The sequence below is a fragment of the Brassica napus genome, chromosome C4 (genome assembly GCF_020379485.1).
Source record: "Brassica napus cultivar Da-Ae chromosome C4, Da-Ae, whole genome shotgun sequence".
Classification (NCBI taxonomy): Eukaryota; Viridiplantae; Streptophyta; class Magnoliopsida; order Brassicales; family Brassicaceae; genus Brassica; species Brassica napus.
In genome coordinates, this window is record NC_063447.1 from 1,651,155 (window position 1) to 1,666,197 (window position 15,043).

Below are 15,043 nucleotides of genomic sequence, written 5' to 3' on the forward strand. Positions count from 1 at the left end.
TGGCCAGCTTCGCATCCTGAGATCCCACACCTGTGTATTAGCTGTCCTAAACGGACCTGCCCCGATGTGCACGTGCTTTGGCCCATTTTAGAATCATTGGCCCCAAACTTTTTTTCTCTTTTCCAAATCATTTTTGCCATCTAAATTTCAATGATTCAGGTGTGTACTACATCATTGCCATCTAAATGTTGGTGGTTATGTGATAGCTAGAGTATATCTATATAAAAATGTACGAATTGTTAATAGTAGTCACAATAATTTTTTTTTTAAAACTATCTTCAAATTGCAGCAAACCATCAAAGTTTTTTTTTGTGCGTCAACTGATAGTATATTAAACAAGATCAAAGTATATACAAAAGAGGCCCGAGAAAAGGCAAACATTAAAAACTAAGGATCCAACACAAAGCCCAACTAGCATAAAAGTCCAAGAGGCCGAAAAAAGAAACAGCCAGCGGCCGTAAGCCCAACAAGCAGAAACCCGTTGAAGAAGAGATGGTTAGTTATCCACCACGTGTTCGGTCGACAAACGATGCATGAAACACGCGTCAAGATATCCAACCACAGTCTTCCACCGGAGTCAGCGAGGAAGCACGACGACGGAACTCCACCAACAGCAGAGGCGAACCGAGGAGAATCCGCTCAATCGAGAAACTCTCACCTGGATCGAAGACGAAGGCCTAGACTGACAGATCGAAGCTTCGCTTCAGGATATTCAAACGCCTACACAATCGATCCAACTACTTCGAGATTCCTGAATGAACAATGGTCAATGATTAGAATAAGCTTGAAGGTGAAATAGCTCAAACGGAGAAGAAGAAAGGATGATGAGCAAGGAACAACGAGAAAGCATCGATCAATTTCAACCGAAAAAACCGAGATTAAGCCGGCGATAACGGTGCTAAAATAGCCACTGTATCCCAGAGTCGAGAGCCGGCGAAGCAAACGCCATGAAAACCACTGTTTCCCGGAATCAAAAGCCCCACAAGCAGGGAAGAAAAGCCGGAAAAGAATCGGCGACCAAAAGAGTTTCATCTCTTATCTTTCTCCGTGAAAGATTTAAATAGGGAACAGAGAAAAGAGAGACCATCAAAGTTCAAGATACATGCAAAAAAAAAGCAACCAAAACTGAGAGTAGCAGTCATGTCATAATTAAAACAGTAGATAGTTAAGATTATCTATCATTACTTAGTTTTATTTAATTATTCATGTATACATCATTTTATATATTGAGTTTATTCCATTATTACACACGCCAAACTCTAGTCTCAAACACATTTCAACTCTATCTATAACCACACAAAAGAGCTATATACACAACAGACTAATATGTTTCCGACCATGATGATGATGAATCTCTGAACACGAAATACGTTGGCTTTGGTGTGCAGCTAATGGATTCAACAAGCTCTTGAACATTGAGCATTTGAAACTTTGGAGGCGAGTTAACGGCCATGTTATCGACTTTATGTTCATAAATCTTCCCGTTCTTATCGAACTTATACTCTGAAGTGCCATCAAACCGTCCACGAGTCTGCCAAGGACCACGAGGAATCCCGTGAACAGTCCATCTAATCATCAAAGTGTTCTCAGTGGGTTGCCAAATACTAACTATGTCGACGCAGAGTGCTTTGAAGAAGATCCTTCCGTGGAAACGTAACGCCCATAATATGGATTTGTAGTTATCGATTCCCATGAACGTGTTTAAAGGGTCTCTCAACACAATATCATCCCTACGAAAATTATACAATGAGAGCTAAATCAAGAACACATCAAACAAGCAGCAATAAAGCTAATGAAGAGGAGACCAGCATGAACATGTAAGAAAAATAAACGAGAATCTCTAAAACCTGTAGATGTCAAAGTTGGGCTCCTTGTAGAACAAGGAAGGAAGCTCCTCTCTCAGACAACGAACGGCGTGACCCATATTCACGTAGTAACTCTGCTTATCGTCTTCCTCTCTGATAATATGGCAGTCTTCTTTCACCGGAGCTGAGAACTTCACGTACAATCTTGATTTTTGATTCTTCACACCAGACAAATCTCTAGCTGAAACCGTAACCTTCTTTCTCATAAACACATGTCTTAAACTCGAACCGGGGAAGCTTCTTGTTGAGACGGTGGTTATCTCCGGCGAACGGACAAGGAATGCCATCGAGGGAAATGGAGATTGAAGATTAAACTAGAGTAAACATGGTTTCAGTAATCATATTTTCCTGGAGAGAAGCCAATAAAAAAAAGGAGCCAGAAAGGGATTTGCAAAGAATATGCTGATACATAGATTGAGAAGAAGACGAGAAGGGGCGACGCGAGGATAGGCCAGGAAAATTCTCTAAGGATAACTTTGATCAGACTTATCAACTTCAACGATAGAGACCGTCGAATTTTTTTGAAAATTAACACACATACGATTGAAAACTATTCGACGGTCCATTAATGGTTAGGCCTTCACGTTCCTAGTATAGCCCATTATGGAAATGCACCAATTATAAATTGTTGACTACCTATATAGAGTTGTAAGTTGTAACATTAAAGATTTTTAAAAGGGAAAAATTCCACATCGTAGTTTTAATATTATGCAACTATTTTCAAAGATTTCATTAATATAAAAAAAATATTTATTTTGATATGTATAAAAAATAAAGATGATAAAAATAAGTTGCAATATCTATTTTCTAAAAATTATAAATACTAATGATATAATTGATTGCTAACCTTTTTACTAGTACAAATTGTAGTAAAATATTATTTAAAATATACAAAATTATAAATACAAAAAATAATAATTTAAATAGAAATAGTAAATTTTATTTAAATATTGAATAACAAATAAATAGTTGTATACAATTTCTGATTTTATTTAATTAACTAAAAGTAAATGTTGGACAATTATGTTTCAAAAGTTGATAAATTTCTTTAATTATTCTTAAAAACCGTAGACGGCTGAAAAAATACTAACTCAAGTCAACTCAAACTCTAACACATGCAATTTTCTTTGATGTTGATTTAACATTTGATTTATTGATTTTGTAAAGAAGATAATAACTCAGCCTTACCATATTGTAATTGAATCACAAACTCAAAAAATTTGGTAACATTTCTGATTAATAACCTTAACTAGCCAAATCAATTCTTAAGCATGTTTACCAATCAATGTCTAGTGATTTCATAATCACTGATTTTACGTTTAACTAATTTTAAAAAATAATTAATTCGGTACAGAAAATGGTTCAATTAAACAAACAAACCGGTTTAATTAGTACAAACAATTGGCAGTTAGGTGGGACAGCGAGCTTAACCAAAAGTCAAGATGGGATGATGATGACTCTCATTCCCTTATGCTCTTCACATCTTTTACGTCCCTTCACCGGAGATCTCTCACAGACCAATCCATCACACACTTTAACACCGCATCTTACTTGTGTTTCGGCCACCACCGGATGAATATTCTCTTTCTCCTTGTGTTGCCAACACCTTTTGCTTCCTCTAGGAGAGCTTCTCGTACAAGGCGCACCACTCTTTGTCGTAGCTTCACAGAAGCGAGGCGAAGCTACTTCTTCTTCTTCTTTGACGGTTTTCTCACGGTCTGTCCGGTTAAGGAGAAAGAGGAAAGCGTTGATCCTCATGCCTTTATGATCCTCACACCGTTTTCTTCCTGGAACAGGTCTCTTACTGCAAGGCTCCATGTTTGGTAAGATCACTCCACAGGTAACAACATCAGTGTCTTCTTGTTTGTAATCTTGTCTGTAGACCAAAGTCTCGGGCTGTTGTTTAACCGGTGAGACACGGCAGATTCTTTGACCTTTATGCTCTACGCATCTCTTTCTTCCTTTAACCGGACTTTTACTGCAACAAGCCCCATTTTCGAGTATGACTCCACAAACAGAATCAGAACAAGAACTATTAACCTCATCAAGTTTGTCTGAAACTGGCTGAGGTCTAGATCGGGAGAGTTTGATTATGGAAGTGAGTAAATTGCTACTCTTCTCTTCACCAACAACATCACAGCTTAGCTTCCTCTCTTCTGATGAAACTTGGTTCTGAAGAAAAGGAAAGAGCACCCGTTCTGATACCCGTGACTCTCTGTTGCTAATAAACTCGAGATCACCAAGCTTCTTAAGCAAATCAAGCTGGCGTCGCTCCCCGTTGCTTCCTTTGTTCCACGCATAGTCAAACGTGCTCAATAGCATCCCTTCCGTTGCCTCAGCTTCCCTCTTAGACCCCATCTGACAAAACAATCACACGAGTTATTTGAGACTCTACATCGGTAGTTGAAAAGGATCCTAACTAATATATAAGGTAGATATGCCAATACACTTAATCATCAGTTGATTTTACATTAGAAGTCCGTTAACATGACATCAAAGTTATTAAGCAGAAGTAAATAGATAAAATAAGATAAGAAGGCATAATAAATTACCGGAGCCCATCGATAGACAACCGAGCCATGTTTCATGAATATGTCCTCAAACAAACCCGCCTTCTTATCTGGAGGAGACTCACAACAACCATCAAGGTTGTTGTTGTTAACAGTGCGCAAATGAGCACCGGATCGTCCATAAGACTGAAGCCTAGATCTAACACTTTCAGCTTGTCCTAGATACGCAGCCAGAACATCATCCGAGTCAAGCTTTCGGGCTTGGTCAATGACTGCTACACCTAGCTCATACAGACCAGGACAAGATTTACGAGGTAAGTTCTGGACTCTGTATCTACCTACACCGTCTTTCCCTTTCTTGAAATCCTCCCAATCCTCCGAACCTATCAGAACCTGTGTTTAGAGAGTCTCGGCTACTTTCATAAACAGACAAGACTAAGATCAAAAACAGAGGGGCGAGAGAGAGAGAGCAAAGAACCTTCCAGTTGGAGAAAACGGAGTCGTGTTTGGTTTGCTTATAGTCTTCTCGCTTGTATACTGTGGGGACAACGGCGGCGAAGGAAAGGCCGTCGCCAAAATCCATTCCCATGATTCAAGTTAAAGGCCTTTTTTTTCTCAGAGCTTTATATTTTATTTTTTGATAAATATCAGAAGATGAGATTTTTAGATAATTAAGAAAGTCTCTCCCTCCGTGAAGAGAATGGTTTGATTATATTATGAAGGATGAAGCTGTGTCATGTTACCGTTGGAACGGTGAAGCTTTCTCTGTACGGCGGTTGGTTTCCCTTATTATCCAGCAGTCAATGCTGAGAACGTAATAATTAGCATAAATGTAGTAGTATTATTTTTCCAATTGAACAACTAAAATTTTTATTGGTTAAATTGTCTTCCATGTTTGAGATTTTCTTCGCTTTGGTAACGGTATATTTATATTATTAAAATAGAAATCATGATTTTTTTCATGTGTGATTTTTTATTTGGACCATTCCTAGAAAATTTATTAAATTTTACATAACTTAATTATAATATCTTTTAATATTTTTATTTTTATTTGAAATACTAATAAATTTTTAAAAAAATGTCTAACAAAATCTTCCAAATATCTTTTAGATTCGTTTTTAAATATATTTTCGAAACTAGTTATTTAAAAATTAAACTATCACAAAGTATAATTAGAAACTAAATTTTTAGTTTAGTCTTGATTGTAAACAAAAATTTATAATTATAAAAATACTTTTAATAATATTTTAATGATAATAATAATTTCAAATTGAATTTATTTCAAAATTAAATTTAAAAAATATTTTAAAAGATGTTTTAAAAAGGAAACATCCATTTGTATTTGTAATGTAAAAATAAACATATTCTATCTATTTAGCACATAAATTATTACTTATTTTATATGTGATTTTTTTTTTTTAGTTTAGATCACTTAGTCATACTTTTAAATGATTTTACCATGTAATACAATTAATTTATATTTTCCTTCATAGATGAAACATTTGATCGTTATTCATATCGTATATATAAAACTTTAGTATACTATTCTTAACTTTTGTGTATTCCCCTGAATTGAAAACCAATTCGATTTATTATTTAAATAATTATATTTAATTGGTTGAATTAATCATTATATACCAAATTCTCTATTATGTAGGTTTAACTTAATTTTTTTTTCCACATATATTTCAAATTTAGAAATAAAAAAAATTATGTAAATCAATATTGTTACATAATAATATTTTCAAAATAAATTTTGTTACAAAAATACAAAATTTATCAAATTTATAGTAGTAATATTATACGCCACAAAATATTATTATAAAATTAGATAATATATAACACTAAATTATATTAATTTATTGATATATTTTATTTCATAATCTAAAATATTTTATAAAGAAAACCCGCACGACAAGATCTAGTATTTATTTAATTACGCATTGTGTCAACGTTTTGCTTGAGAAATATATAAATCTAAGACATCAGAAAGGAGTCAAAAACATTATAATAATAACTGAGCACAAAATGAAATTTAAGTACATAATTTTTATGAGATCAAGTGATGATGAGTTACATCAAAAAACCAAAACTTAACACATCTCTTCCACTAGAAAAGTAGATAACAAACGAAATTAACCACCATGCAAAACCGAACCAAAACCGATCTGTACGGTTCAGTTTTTTTCTAGCCATGAGTATTTCAGAGCTTCCCATAGCAAACTCTCCAACACAGGATTAGTCACATCTCTAGCTTGAACCGCCGCTTTCCTCAGAGTCCTGATCGTCCACACATTAGCCTCCCACCACGAAAGACTCCTGTACGGAAGATTATGCTTCTTACAAAGCTCCTGAACCACAGGCGAAACTCCCCTGAGATGGCAACGCGGTAGCCGAGGGAACAGATGATGCTCTAGCTGAAACTGCAACCCACCAAAGAACCAATCCATATACGACCTACACGATATATCAAGCGTACCAGCTGTTTGCTTCTCAAACCAATCATTCCCATTAGGCGGACCGGTGTAAACATCTGCCGCAAAATGGTTTAAACAGAACTGAACGTGCTGAATCGCCGTGACGGCCATGCTTAAAAAGACAAAGATGATTCTCTCTTGCCAGTTTGGTAGGAAGGATACTAAAAGAGGGAACCACGTCCAGAAAACAAGAATCCCAGCTATGTTCAATGCCCTATCAGGAACGTGACGTCTCGAGAATAGCAAAAGTAACGTTTGGACAAAGAGATTGATTCTCCCCACACACATGATTGGATAAAACGACCAGTGTTGGTAGCTGATCAAGAACCGAGCTAGTGGATCGAACGTCAACTTCCTCCCATAGAAACGTGACGTCATCGACTTAAAGAACTTGTTGGAGACGGCTAAGACAGGGATGTGCTGGAGGTCAGGATCGTGGTCAAGACTATTACAAGAGATATGGTGAGCGTTGTGCGTCCATTTCCACCACGCGATCGATATCCCGGTGATGCAGTTACCGGAGAGAAGCTGGACGAGTTTATTACACGGTTTGGTCGAAGTCACGTTGTAATGACCAGAGTCATGTCCCACGTAAGCGCTCTGTATCCAAAGGAGGCCCAGCAAGACGGCGGATATTAAATGGGCCCATATGCTCGTGCACGCGACGACGCCGTATACAACCGCCGCGAGCATCACCGCGACGCACGTGAGCGTGTAAAGAGTCACGTGACCTTTTTTGTCGAAGAGTCCGCGTTTTGAAAACTCCGCGGCTAAACGACGGTAGTCACGTGACACGTCGGACACGTGGTGGTCTTTCACGTGGTAACCGTTGTGGAGGTTTTCGAGGTGGCGCCATGCGGTTCCGGGATGGTAAGCGATGAACGCGTCGGTGACGTCTTGACCGGCGAGGTTTAGGATCGCTGCTTCGCCTCCGGGGTGGGATTTAACCCAGTGGGAGACGTCGTAGACTTTGCCTTGGATGGAGATCCATAGATCTCCAGGTTGGTTGTGTTTTTTTAGATCATCGCTTGTAATGAATCTCTTCTTTGTTTGTTCTACCATTTTTCTTGAAAGGTTTAATCAGAATCTTGAAATGAACAGAACCCAAGTTGAGAAAGGTAAGAGAACCTTTCTCTCTATGGATTTGTAATTCACAGATTCTGAATAGAGTTGTTCTTGACGGATCCTTCTGCTTCCTTATATATCTGGTTTGTTTATTGTTCTAGGAATCTATAATTCGAATCTTTGACACATGTTTTGTGTTTTGTTTTTAGGATCTATTTGCATGGTTAAGCGTGTAAAACTCCCTTTTTAATCCGTTACGCTACTCTCTATTAGACTACAAGCAATGGAGGTGTTGAAACTTTTAATTCAACAGTTTAATACTTACAATGCATGTGTTGAAAGGAGAGTTGAATCATAGGTGGATTAATCATAGTTGAATCTTTTCAACTAGTTGAATCGAACATGGGTGGAGAGAGAGAGTCCACATGTCATATTATTATTAGAGTTAAAAATTGAAATTTGAGGAAGAAAGAAAATGAAATAACTTATTTTGTTTTTTCCACCTCCATTATTTGATGTCATTTATTTCATAGTAAATTAATTTTTATATTTATATTTTAATCATAAAATTTCATCATTTTTCATACTCTATTAATAGAAATTTGTTTCATTTTATTTGGACATATATTTATAAATAGAGATTAATCTCATTCATTTGGTGTTTTAAAACTTTTTTTGTTAAATAAATTCCAATAACAATTTTTTTAACAATTTTAATTTTGTATTGTATAAAAATAGTTAAGAATATGAATATAAATATGAAATAAATTAAAAGTATTTAAAACTATGTAACTTTTGTTATAAAATTAATTATAATCAATGATATTATTTAAAATGTTATTTATTATTTTAAAATATAAATATTAAAAAAATTTAAAAATTTTCAAGTTTAATATTATAATATATTATTAACAATAAAAGAAGATGAAAATATGAAATAAAAATAGTGGGGTAGGGTGTTGAATTTTATTAAACAAAACCACTGTAGGTAGAAAAAATTAGATGGTTGTTGAATTATGACGTGGAATAAAGAGAAGATGATATGGAATGCAAAAAGTGTAGTTTAGGATGTTGAAAAATTCTGACCATTGTACATAGTCTTAATTGAATGGTGATTAAGTACAAAACTCCATTGACAGATCATCTCTGTCATTATTAGTTGGTGTTGCTCTTTCACTTTCTACTTATAGTTGACTCAAAAGACAAGTTTAGTATCCTACTATCCACAAAAGTGACAAGTCGTCAACAACTGAATAAAATCCACTAAAGTCAATTATTAACCGAATAAAGTTAATTAACTTTGACCAAATTTTAAACACTCAATTATTATTGTAATAGTATAAAATTAGTATATAAAAAATTATATTACTGATTTATTTCATTGCTTATTAATACTTGTATCTACTTTATAAAACTTCATAGATAATGTTTCTGTTTGCATTAGTTTTTTTTAAAGCTATAACATGACATTTTGTTTGATTCCATGACAAATCTCATATTTTCTTTTTTTTTTGAAACACCAAATGTCATATTTTCATTTCTTATAATCCATGCATAAAATTATCAATAAATTACTTTCTGAAACTTGAAATCCAAATTTGTGATATAAAATCATTTAATGAATTTCTAAAAAAAAGCCATATATGGTTTCAAAATGGGCCTAGCTATATCCATACTGAAAGCCCAAAATCATCTCTCTCGGTAGAGTCTGTCTCTTCGTTTGCTCTTACCGGCGTCGGATCTCGCCGAAACCTCCTCCGTGTAACTCTTCATCTGTAAGTCTCCACCACTATCATTAGCTCCTTTCACGTCATTAATCTAATCTCTCCCTCGTTGCCTGAGCATGAATCCGGCGAGTTACCAGCCTCCGTTCCACTGGGCTCCGATGCTACCTCCGGATCCACCTCGCTGCGGTGCGTTCTGGAACACCAAGAACATAACCGATCAGCTCAAACAGCTCCAAGATACAATCCGCCTCGCAAAATCAATGTAAGCAAAGGCCACACACTATCAATCGATTGAGTGTTGTTGCAATTTTAGGGTTTAAGTTAGGAGAATCTCATGAGTTGTATGCAATTTCATAAGGGAGAAGGAACTAGATGCATTGAGGATGCTCAAAGATGGTAAAGATTCGATGGAAACTGTGGAGGGAGAGTCAGGGGTAGAGTGTTTGAGGAGATGTTTAGAAGTTGTGAAGGTTGATTTGGAAGAGCAGGAGAAGCTTTCAGTGGAAGCTGCTAACTCCTTGATGTCTACGTTAAGAGCACAGCTTGAGCCTTTTAGGTTTGCTGTTGACGAGAATTCTCCATGGGAGGAGAAGTCTGCGGCGGTGAGATTGAGTTGTAGGATGAAGAAGTCTAAAAGGAATAAACTTTGGAAGAAGAAGAAGAGACGTTGCCTTGCAGAGATGCGAGCTAAGGTATGGGTTTGATTGAAAGCTCTGTTTAGGTTATATTGCAGTATTTGAGTTGTTGATTGTATTACAGGAGCCTGAAAGATTTGAACAAGCTGATCGAGAGGCTGATGAATGGAGGGAAAAGGAAATGGCCAAGGACATGGCTAACAAAAAGGTAATAAGTGATGAAGCAATCAAATGGTTTCCTCGTGTTGGTATCTGAACGGGTTCTGTCTGTTTTCAGGTTGATGAGATGAAGGCTATTGAGAAGGTCAAGGCGAAACGAGAGCGAAGGAGATTAGAACCGGAGGTGAGACTTATAATGCTATCTTAGACATTATAGTGGTAATTCGAGATAGGTTTATGTTTAGTTAGCTTAAACAGTCTCATTAGTTTCAATGTTTCAGCTTGAACTAGCTCTAATCGTTGAGGAAATGCAAGAGTTGCATTCGCTAAGAATCGAAAAACTGAAGAAGCAAGGTATGTCAATAATCTGAAGTAGTACAATGCGTTCTGATACCAAGATTAGGACTCAAGTGAGTTATATGTTCACATATGCAGGTCATTTTCTTCCGGAAGAAGATGACAAGTTCTTCGAGAGCGTTCGAGCTGCGGTGGAGCAAGAGGAGAATCAAGCTCAGTCTGTAATCAACATGGAGATCGAAGAGAATGTCATTCCCTCCGAGGAAGGCACTACTCAAACCACCGGTAACGAAATCATCAACAAAGACACGGATAAAGAAAGCAATACTGTCGCAGCAGCGTCTTGTGAAAAGACAGTAGAAGCTCCTCCTCCTGACAAAGGTGTCGACAATGTGTCAAATTTACCGGTCGAGTGCTATCATTATTACTATGGAAGCAATTTGGACATGGGTAGACTTATTGAGGTGGGTTTTCTTCAACTCTACATCTCTTTTATTTTCTTACTTCAAAGGTTTAGTAGCTGAGTTATGGTATTAAAAATACAGATCAGAAGAGAATGGGATGCATATCTGAGTCCCGGAGGAAGGTAAGTTCATCATTTCTTTTTCTTTTTTTTCCTCGCAATTTTAGACAAGCTTTAAATGTTTATCTCTTGAGAAAAAGGTCTTGTTTCTTATACAGCCGGATTCCTGGACATTGGGTACAGCCATCACCACCAGCCGATGAGATTTGGGCTTCTTGTCTTGTTAAAAACTCCAAAGAGTGATCTTAGTTAGTAGCCGGTCGTATTCTAGGAGACAGGACAATGTTAATCTTAGCTAAACTCGAGTTCCATAAATATTGTTGCTTGAGAAATCTTGAGTTAGTGTCGATCCTGTTTTAAAACATACAAACTCATTGATAACGATTGTTAGTTTGATGAATGGATTATCTGAGACAGGACAATGCCGATCTTAGCTCATAGATAATGGATTCTGACTCATACATAATTGTTCTTCTGTCCGAAAACAAACTATTGTTGGTTTAAATGATCTTGTCAGCAACAGTAGATCGAACAAATTATCGGTATTTCTAGCTTATAATTAATATGCCTCAATGGACCCAATATTTTTTTTAAGATCGTATTATTCAGCTAATAAACAGTTAATTCAATCTTCAAACTAATAAATTCATTAATTAACTTCAAGAAGGTTAAATTATGGTTTGTATTCAAATTATGGTCTGCATATTTCGCTACCCAGTTTAAGTTTCCGATGAAATTCTCAGTTGTAGGTAAGAACATAAAATGAGTTGAAATAATGCATATGAGTAGGTCAATAGTCTTGTTTAATTGGCATGACGGTCTTGCCGGAAGTGGCAGATTTAATTAAAAATCTTGAAAAGGCAACACAGATGTAGAACTTTCCTCCAAGTGTACAAATCAAATGTCTTTCTCCCACCCCATCCACACAAGAATGATATAATGAAAGGTATTTGGACATCTATCTCCCAAGCATGAATAGAAGAACAATAGGCACGTTCTACTTTCTCTTTTTTCTCTGGACATCTATCTCCTGCTTATCTCCTAGCCTTCTCTTTACACTGTTGCCCAGAGTCATGCGTTCCACCTGACGTTTTAATTTTCCCAGCCCCTCTGAAAAAAAAAAACCACAGTTACATACGAAATGAATTTGTGACAGAAAACGAATATGGAAAAAAGGACAAGACTCAAACTAATCCAGTTTACTTTGGATGTTTTTACTCGTCCTTTTTTCAAATGCGTCAGAGAATCCCTCCAATAGTCGAACCCGTATATTCTTTAACCTGGCATCTGGTTGCACCAGAAAACCGAAGACCAGTGTCCACATATCCTGGAAAGAGAAAAAAAAAGGTATCCTAGTATTTAACTATTGCAAAACAAAAGGAAGAGAAAAGAAAAGTTACATACCTCAGAATCACCTCTTGATAAAAACTGGGGAAATGCTTCGAGGACCTTGTCTAGCATAACAAGTGAGCAGTACTTATGAAAATCAGAGTCAGCAATCTCCATTTTCTTCCAAACAGACTCGAAATTTTTGTTGATATTTCTCTTAAAAGTTTCCATAAAGAACACCATCAGCTGCAGTGACTTAAAATTTCAAAATAAGCAAATAACACAAAAAAAAAAATTCAACACTAAAAATAAAACACTGTGAATTGACTTGACCTTGGATACGGCAGCTGGACACTCCTCAAAGCTGTCCAGGCATTTCACGAGGAGGGGACCAGCATGTTCTCGATCAATGTTCTTTACCAGCCATTTTATCAAATCACCAGTCGGGGACGGCCCATTGTCAACTTCCGGAGGCATAAGCGAGCCCACCACCTTTTTTATGTTTTAGTATCACAGTAAAAATAGAACCAATTAAAATTGGTAATATAAAAAGTCTAATGTTGGGGCTTCAAAATGGGCTTGAAAAGAGGAAAATATGTCCTGCCGACAGGTGAAACGACGTCGTGTGGAATTAGGGCTCTGGTATATATATATATATAATTCTTTCTCTTTGTGTACTTGTCAGCCGCAGAACCTAAAAAGAAAATCTACGTTTCTGCTACCTTATCAAGGTCCAATGGCGGTGGATGATGATCCTAATAACAGTAATACAGTCGTCAAGTGTATTTGCAGTGATAAGAAGGTTGTAGAAGTTGATCGCAAGACATGGGAGTTGTTCAATAAGATGGTTCCAAAGGAAGGATTCCATAGGATACGTGAGCCGGTGGAGATGTACTTTGTGAGAAGCACAGCCTTCAAGAAGATTTTAACATACTGCGTGAGGATCAGTGATGGCACTTACTCGGAGAGGTGGATGTATGACGAGCTCCTACACAGCGAAAGCTTGAAAATTTTGATGAGAGACTTGAGGTTTTGGCTATGGATTTCATGGGAAAGTTGGTTACTTGACTTAGAGAGGATATGGTTGCGTGCAGCTTTGCGCACATTCTCATAACCAATGTACTCAGCCACCTTAAAGTAATTAAGAATGAAATTAGAGAGAGAGAGAGAGAGAGGACTTAGATAGTACACGTACAATTTATTGAGGATTAAAGATCAAGGAGGACGAACCTTGATCAACTTGATCAAACTAGGTAAATCTTTGTTGACAATCATCTGGGAGAACTCTTCTTGTGATTTCTTTACAAGGGGGAGCACCGCAGAGAACAGCTTGTCGGGATTTTTCAGATAAAAACGAGCAAACTACACACACAAAAAAAAAACATATAGTAATTGAGTTCTCAAACACACATAATCTGAATTAAAAAAAAAAAAAAAAAAAAATACCTTGATAATTTTGAGGAGAGACTTGAGTTCTTCATTGCGTACCATATAAGATATCTCTTCTTCTGATTTGTCTTCCACATAGTGGAGGATAAAAGCGTCCAGTGACTCAAAATTCAGAAAATCAGCCGTCCCGACAAGGTGGAAGAGACCGATCAAGCTTTCGCTGTGTAGGAGCTCGTCATACATCCACCTCTCCGAGTAAGTGCCATCACTGATCCTCACGCAGTAACCTCAAGTCTCTCATCAAAATTTTCAAGGTCAGCCTGACTTGAATATTTTGATTGTTTATATATATATATATATACTGATTATGGCTTTAACTGGTGGAACCAAAATAAATGAATACAACATTATGCGAATGATTTTCTTTGTATTCTATCTATTTAATTATTTGTGGAATTAGTAATACTCTGATTCACTCTCTCTCTCTCTCTCTTTCTTCAATAGGTGGCCAAAGCTGAGAAACTTCAGCCACTCCAAGACATGGTGGTCCAATATGTCGACTCGAAATCAAAAAAGGAACTGGTCCAGATGGTTAGCACCGAATTATCTTGCAGAAGGTTCAACTTCTTGAACGAGTCCGAGTATCTGCGTAGGGGCACTATTGGATCAGAAGAACTCTTTCGCGCCATCTACACATTTATCCCAGACAAAGAAGAAGAACTCTAAATACTGACCAAGTATGAATGATTACAGTCAAATCCTAGTTCAATGACCAAATAACCAGGGCCCTGCCTGGCATTTGCCAAACTAGAAGCAAGAGAAAAAAAATTGGTCCGTTAACTTAGTGTAAAAATAATTTAAAATAATGCTGATCGTTATTCTATTTCTTTTTACTTTTTTTTTTTTTACACCAAATGGTTATATTAAATTAAACACCCCAAGGACTAAGTCGGTTAGAACCGGAAAAATTCTCGACGGTAAAGTGATAAACGAAAATAACTAAAACATGACGAATGATAGATGTGGCTAAGGAGAGAAGAAACCCGTAGAGAAGCTTCACTTGTATT

General features: G+C 36.5%; 5 protein-coding genes and 1 long non-coding RNA gene across 7 annotated transcripts; 2 read left to right on the forward strand and 4 right to left on the reverse strand.

Moving 5' to 3' along the window:
* Positions 1 to 1,162: 1,162 nt before the first annotated feature.
* Positions 1,163 to 2,399, reverse strand: BNAC04G00970D. The gene is made up of 2 exons (XM_013837046.3): positions 1,848 to 2,399; positions 1,163 to 1,730 (listed from the first exon to the last, which is right to left on the reverse strand). Exons 1-2 carry the CDS (start codon positions 2,150 to 2,152, stop codon positions 1,322 to 1,324), a joined length of 714 nt encoding a protein of 237 aa, XP_013692500.2. The 5' UTR covers positions 2,153 to 2,399; the 3' UTR covers positions 1,163 to 1,321.
* A 212-nt stretch (positions 2,400 to 2,611) lies between these two features.
* LOC106454540 (protein EFFECTOR OF TRANSCRIPTION 2-like) lies at positions 2,612 to 5,576 on the reverse strand. The gene is made up of 3 exons (XM_013896656.3): positions 4,854 to 5,576; positions 4,418 to 4,768; positions 2,612 to 4,223 (listed from the first exon to the last, which is right to left on the reverse strand). The coding sequence occupies exons 1-3, from the start codon at positions 4,962 to 4,964 to the stop codon at positions 3,303 to 3,305; spliced, it is 1,383 nt and encodes a 460-aa protein (XP_013752110.3). The 5' UTR covers positions 4,965 to 5,576; the 3' UTR covers positions 2,612 to 3,302.
* An 830-nt stretch (positions 5,577 to 6,406) lies between these two features.
* LOC106394992 (delta(8)-fatty-acid desaturase 2-like) lies at positions 6,407 to 8,115 on the reverse strand. The gene has a single exon (XM_013835531.3). The coding sequence runs from the start codon at positions 7,912 to 7,914 to the stop codon at positions 6,553 to 6,555; it is 1,362 nt and encodes a 453-aa protein (XP_013690985.1). The 5' UTR covers positions 7,915 to 8,115; the 3' UTR covers positions 6,407 to 6,552.
* A 1,479-nt stretch (positions 8,116 to 9,594) lies between these two features.
* Positions 9,595 to 11,680, forward strand: LOC125585407 (U11/U12 small nuclear ribonucleoprotein 59 kDa protein-like). Of its 2 annotated transcripts, none has more exons than XM_048754417.1 (8): positions 9,595 to 9,906; positions 10,003 to 10,336; positions 10,404 to 10,487; positions 10,557 to 10,622; positions 10,720 to 10,792; positions 10,874 to 11,199; positions 11,281 to 11,321; positions 11,399 to 11,680. In XM_048754417.1, exons 1-8 carry the CDS (start codon positions 9,761 to 9,763, stop codon positions 11,499 to 11,501), a joined length of 1,173 nt encoding a protein of 390 aa, XP_048610374.1. In that variant the 5' UTR covers positions 9,595 to 9,760; the 3' UTR covers positions 11,502 to 11,680. The 2 variants fall into 2 exon arrangements, with proteins under 2 accessions (XP_048610374.1, XP_048610375.1); XM_048754418.1 differs by having other exon boundaries at positions 9,597 to 9,906; positions 11,417 to 11,680.
* Positions 11,681 to 12,021: 341 nt separating this feature from the next.
* LOC125585408 lies at positions 12,022 to 13,268 on the reverse strand. Its single transcript, XM_048754419.1, has 4 exons — positions 12,921 to 13,268; positions 12,663 to 12,833; positions 12,462 to 12,585; positions 12,022 to 12,368 (listed from the first exon to the last, which is right to left on the reverse strand). The coding sequence occupies exons 1-4, from the start codon at positions 13,062 to 13,064 to the stop codon at positions 12,256 to 12,258; spliced, it is 552 nt and encodes a 183-aa protein (XP_048610376.1). The 5' UTR covers positions 13,065 to 13,268; the 3' UTR covers positions 12,022 to 12,255.
* Positions 13,269 to 14,125: 857 nt separating this feature from the next.
* On the forward strand, positions 14,126 to 14,695 carry LOC125585409. Its single transcript, XR_007322323.1, has 2 exons — positions 14,126 to 14,290; positions 14,481 to 14,695. It is a non-coding gene; the product is annotated as an uncharacterized LOC125585409 (long non-coding RNA).
* Positions 14,696 to 15,043: the final 348 nt, after the last annotated feature.

Bases quoted from the DNA above. Each gene is read 5' to 3' on its own strand.
- BNAC04G00970D (XM_013837046.3), bottom strand. From the start codon at position 2,152: ATGGCATTCCTTGTCCGTTCGCCGGAGATAACCACCGTCTCAACAAGA. The intron at 1,731-1,847 runs GTTTTAGAGATT...TAATTTTCGTAG, and splicing joins CCCAACTTTGACATCTACAG to GGATGATATTGTGTTGAGAG.
- LOC106454540 (XM_013896656.3), bottom strand. From the start codon at position 4,964: ATGGGAATGGATTTTGGCGACGGCCTTTCCTTCGCCGCCGTTGTCCCC. The intron at 4,769-4,853 runs GTTCTTTGCTCT...CTCTAAACACAG, and splicing joins CCGTTTTCTCCAACTGGAAG to GTTCTGATAGGTTCGGAGGA. The intron at 4,224-4,417 runs GTAATTTATTAT...TTGTTTTGTCAG, and splicing joins TTGTCTATCGATGGGCTCCG to ATGGGGTCTAAGAGGGAAGC.
- LOC106394992 (XM_013835531.3), bottom strand. From the start codon at position 7,914: ATGGTAGAACAAACAAAGAAGAGATTCATTACAAGCGATGATCTAAAA.
- LOC125585407 (XM_048754417.1), top strand. From the start codon at position 9,761: ATGAATCCGGCGAGTTACCAGCCTCCGTTCCACTGGGCTCCGATGCTA. The intron at 10,623-10,719 runs GTGAGACTTATA...TCAATGTTTCAG, and splicing joins GAAGGAGATTAGAACCGGAG to CTTGAACTAGCTCTAATCGT. The intron at 11,322-11,398 runs GTAAGTTCATCA...CTTGAGAAAAAG, and splicing joins TATCTGAGTCCCGGAGGAAG to GTCTTGTTTCTTATACAGCC.
- LOC125585408 (XM_048754419.1), bottom strand. From the start codon at position 13,064: ATGCCTCCGGAAGTTGACAATGGGCCGTCCCCGACTGGTGATTTGATA. The intron at 12,834-12,920 runs GTCAAGTCAATT...AAGTCACTGCAG, and splicing joins GTCCAGCTGCCGTATCCAAG to CTGATGGTGTTCTTTATGGA. The intron at 12,369-12,461 runs GTAAACTGGATT...TTTTTTTTTCAG, and splicing joins GACGAGTAAAAACATCCAAA to AGGGGCTGGGAAAATTAAAA.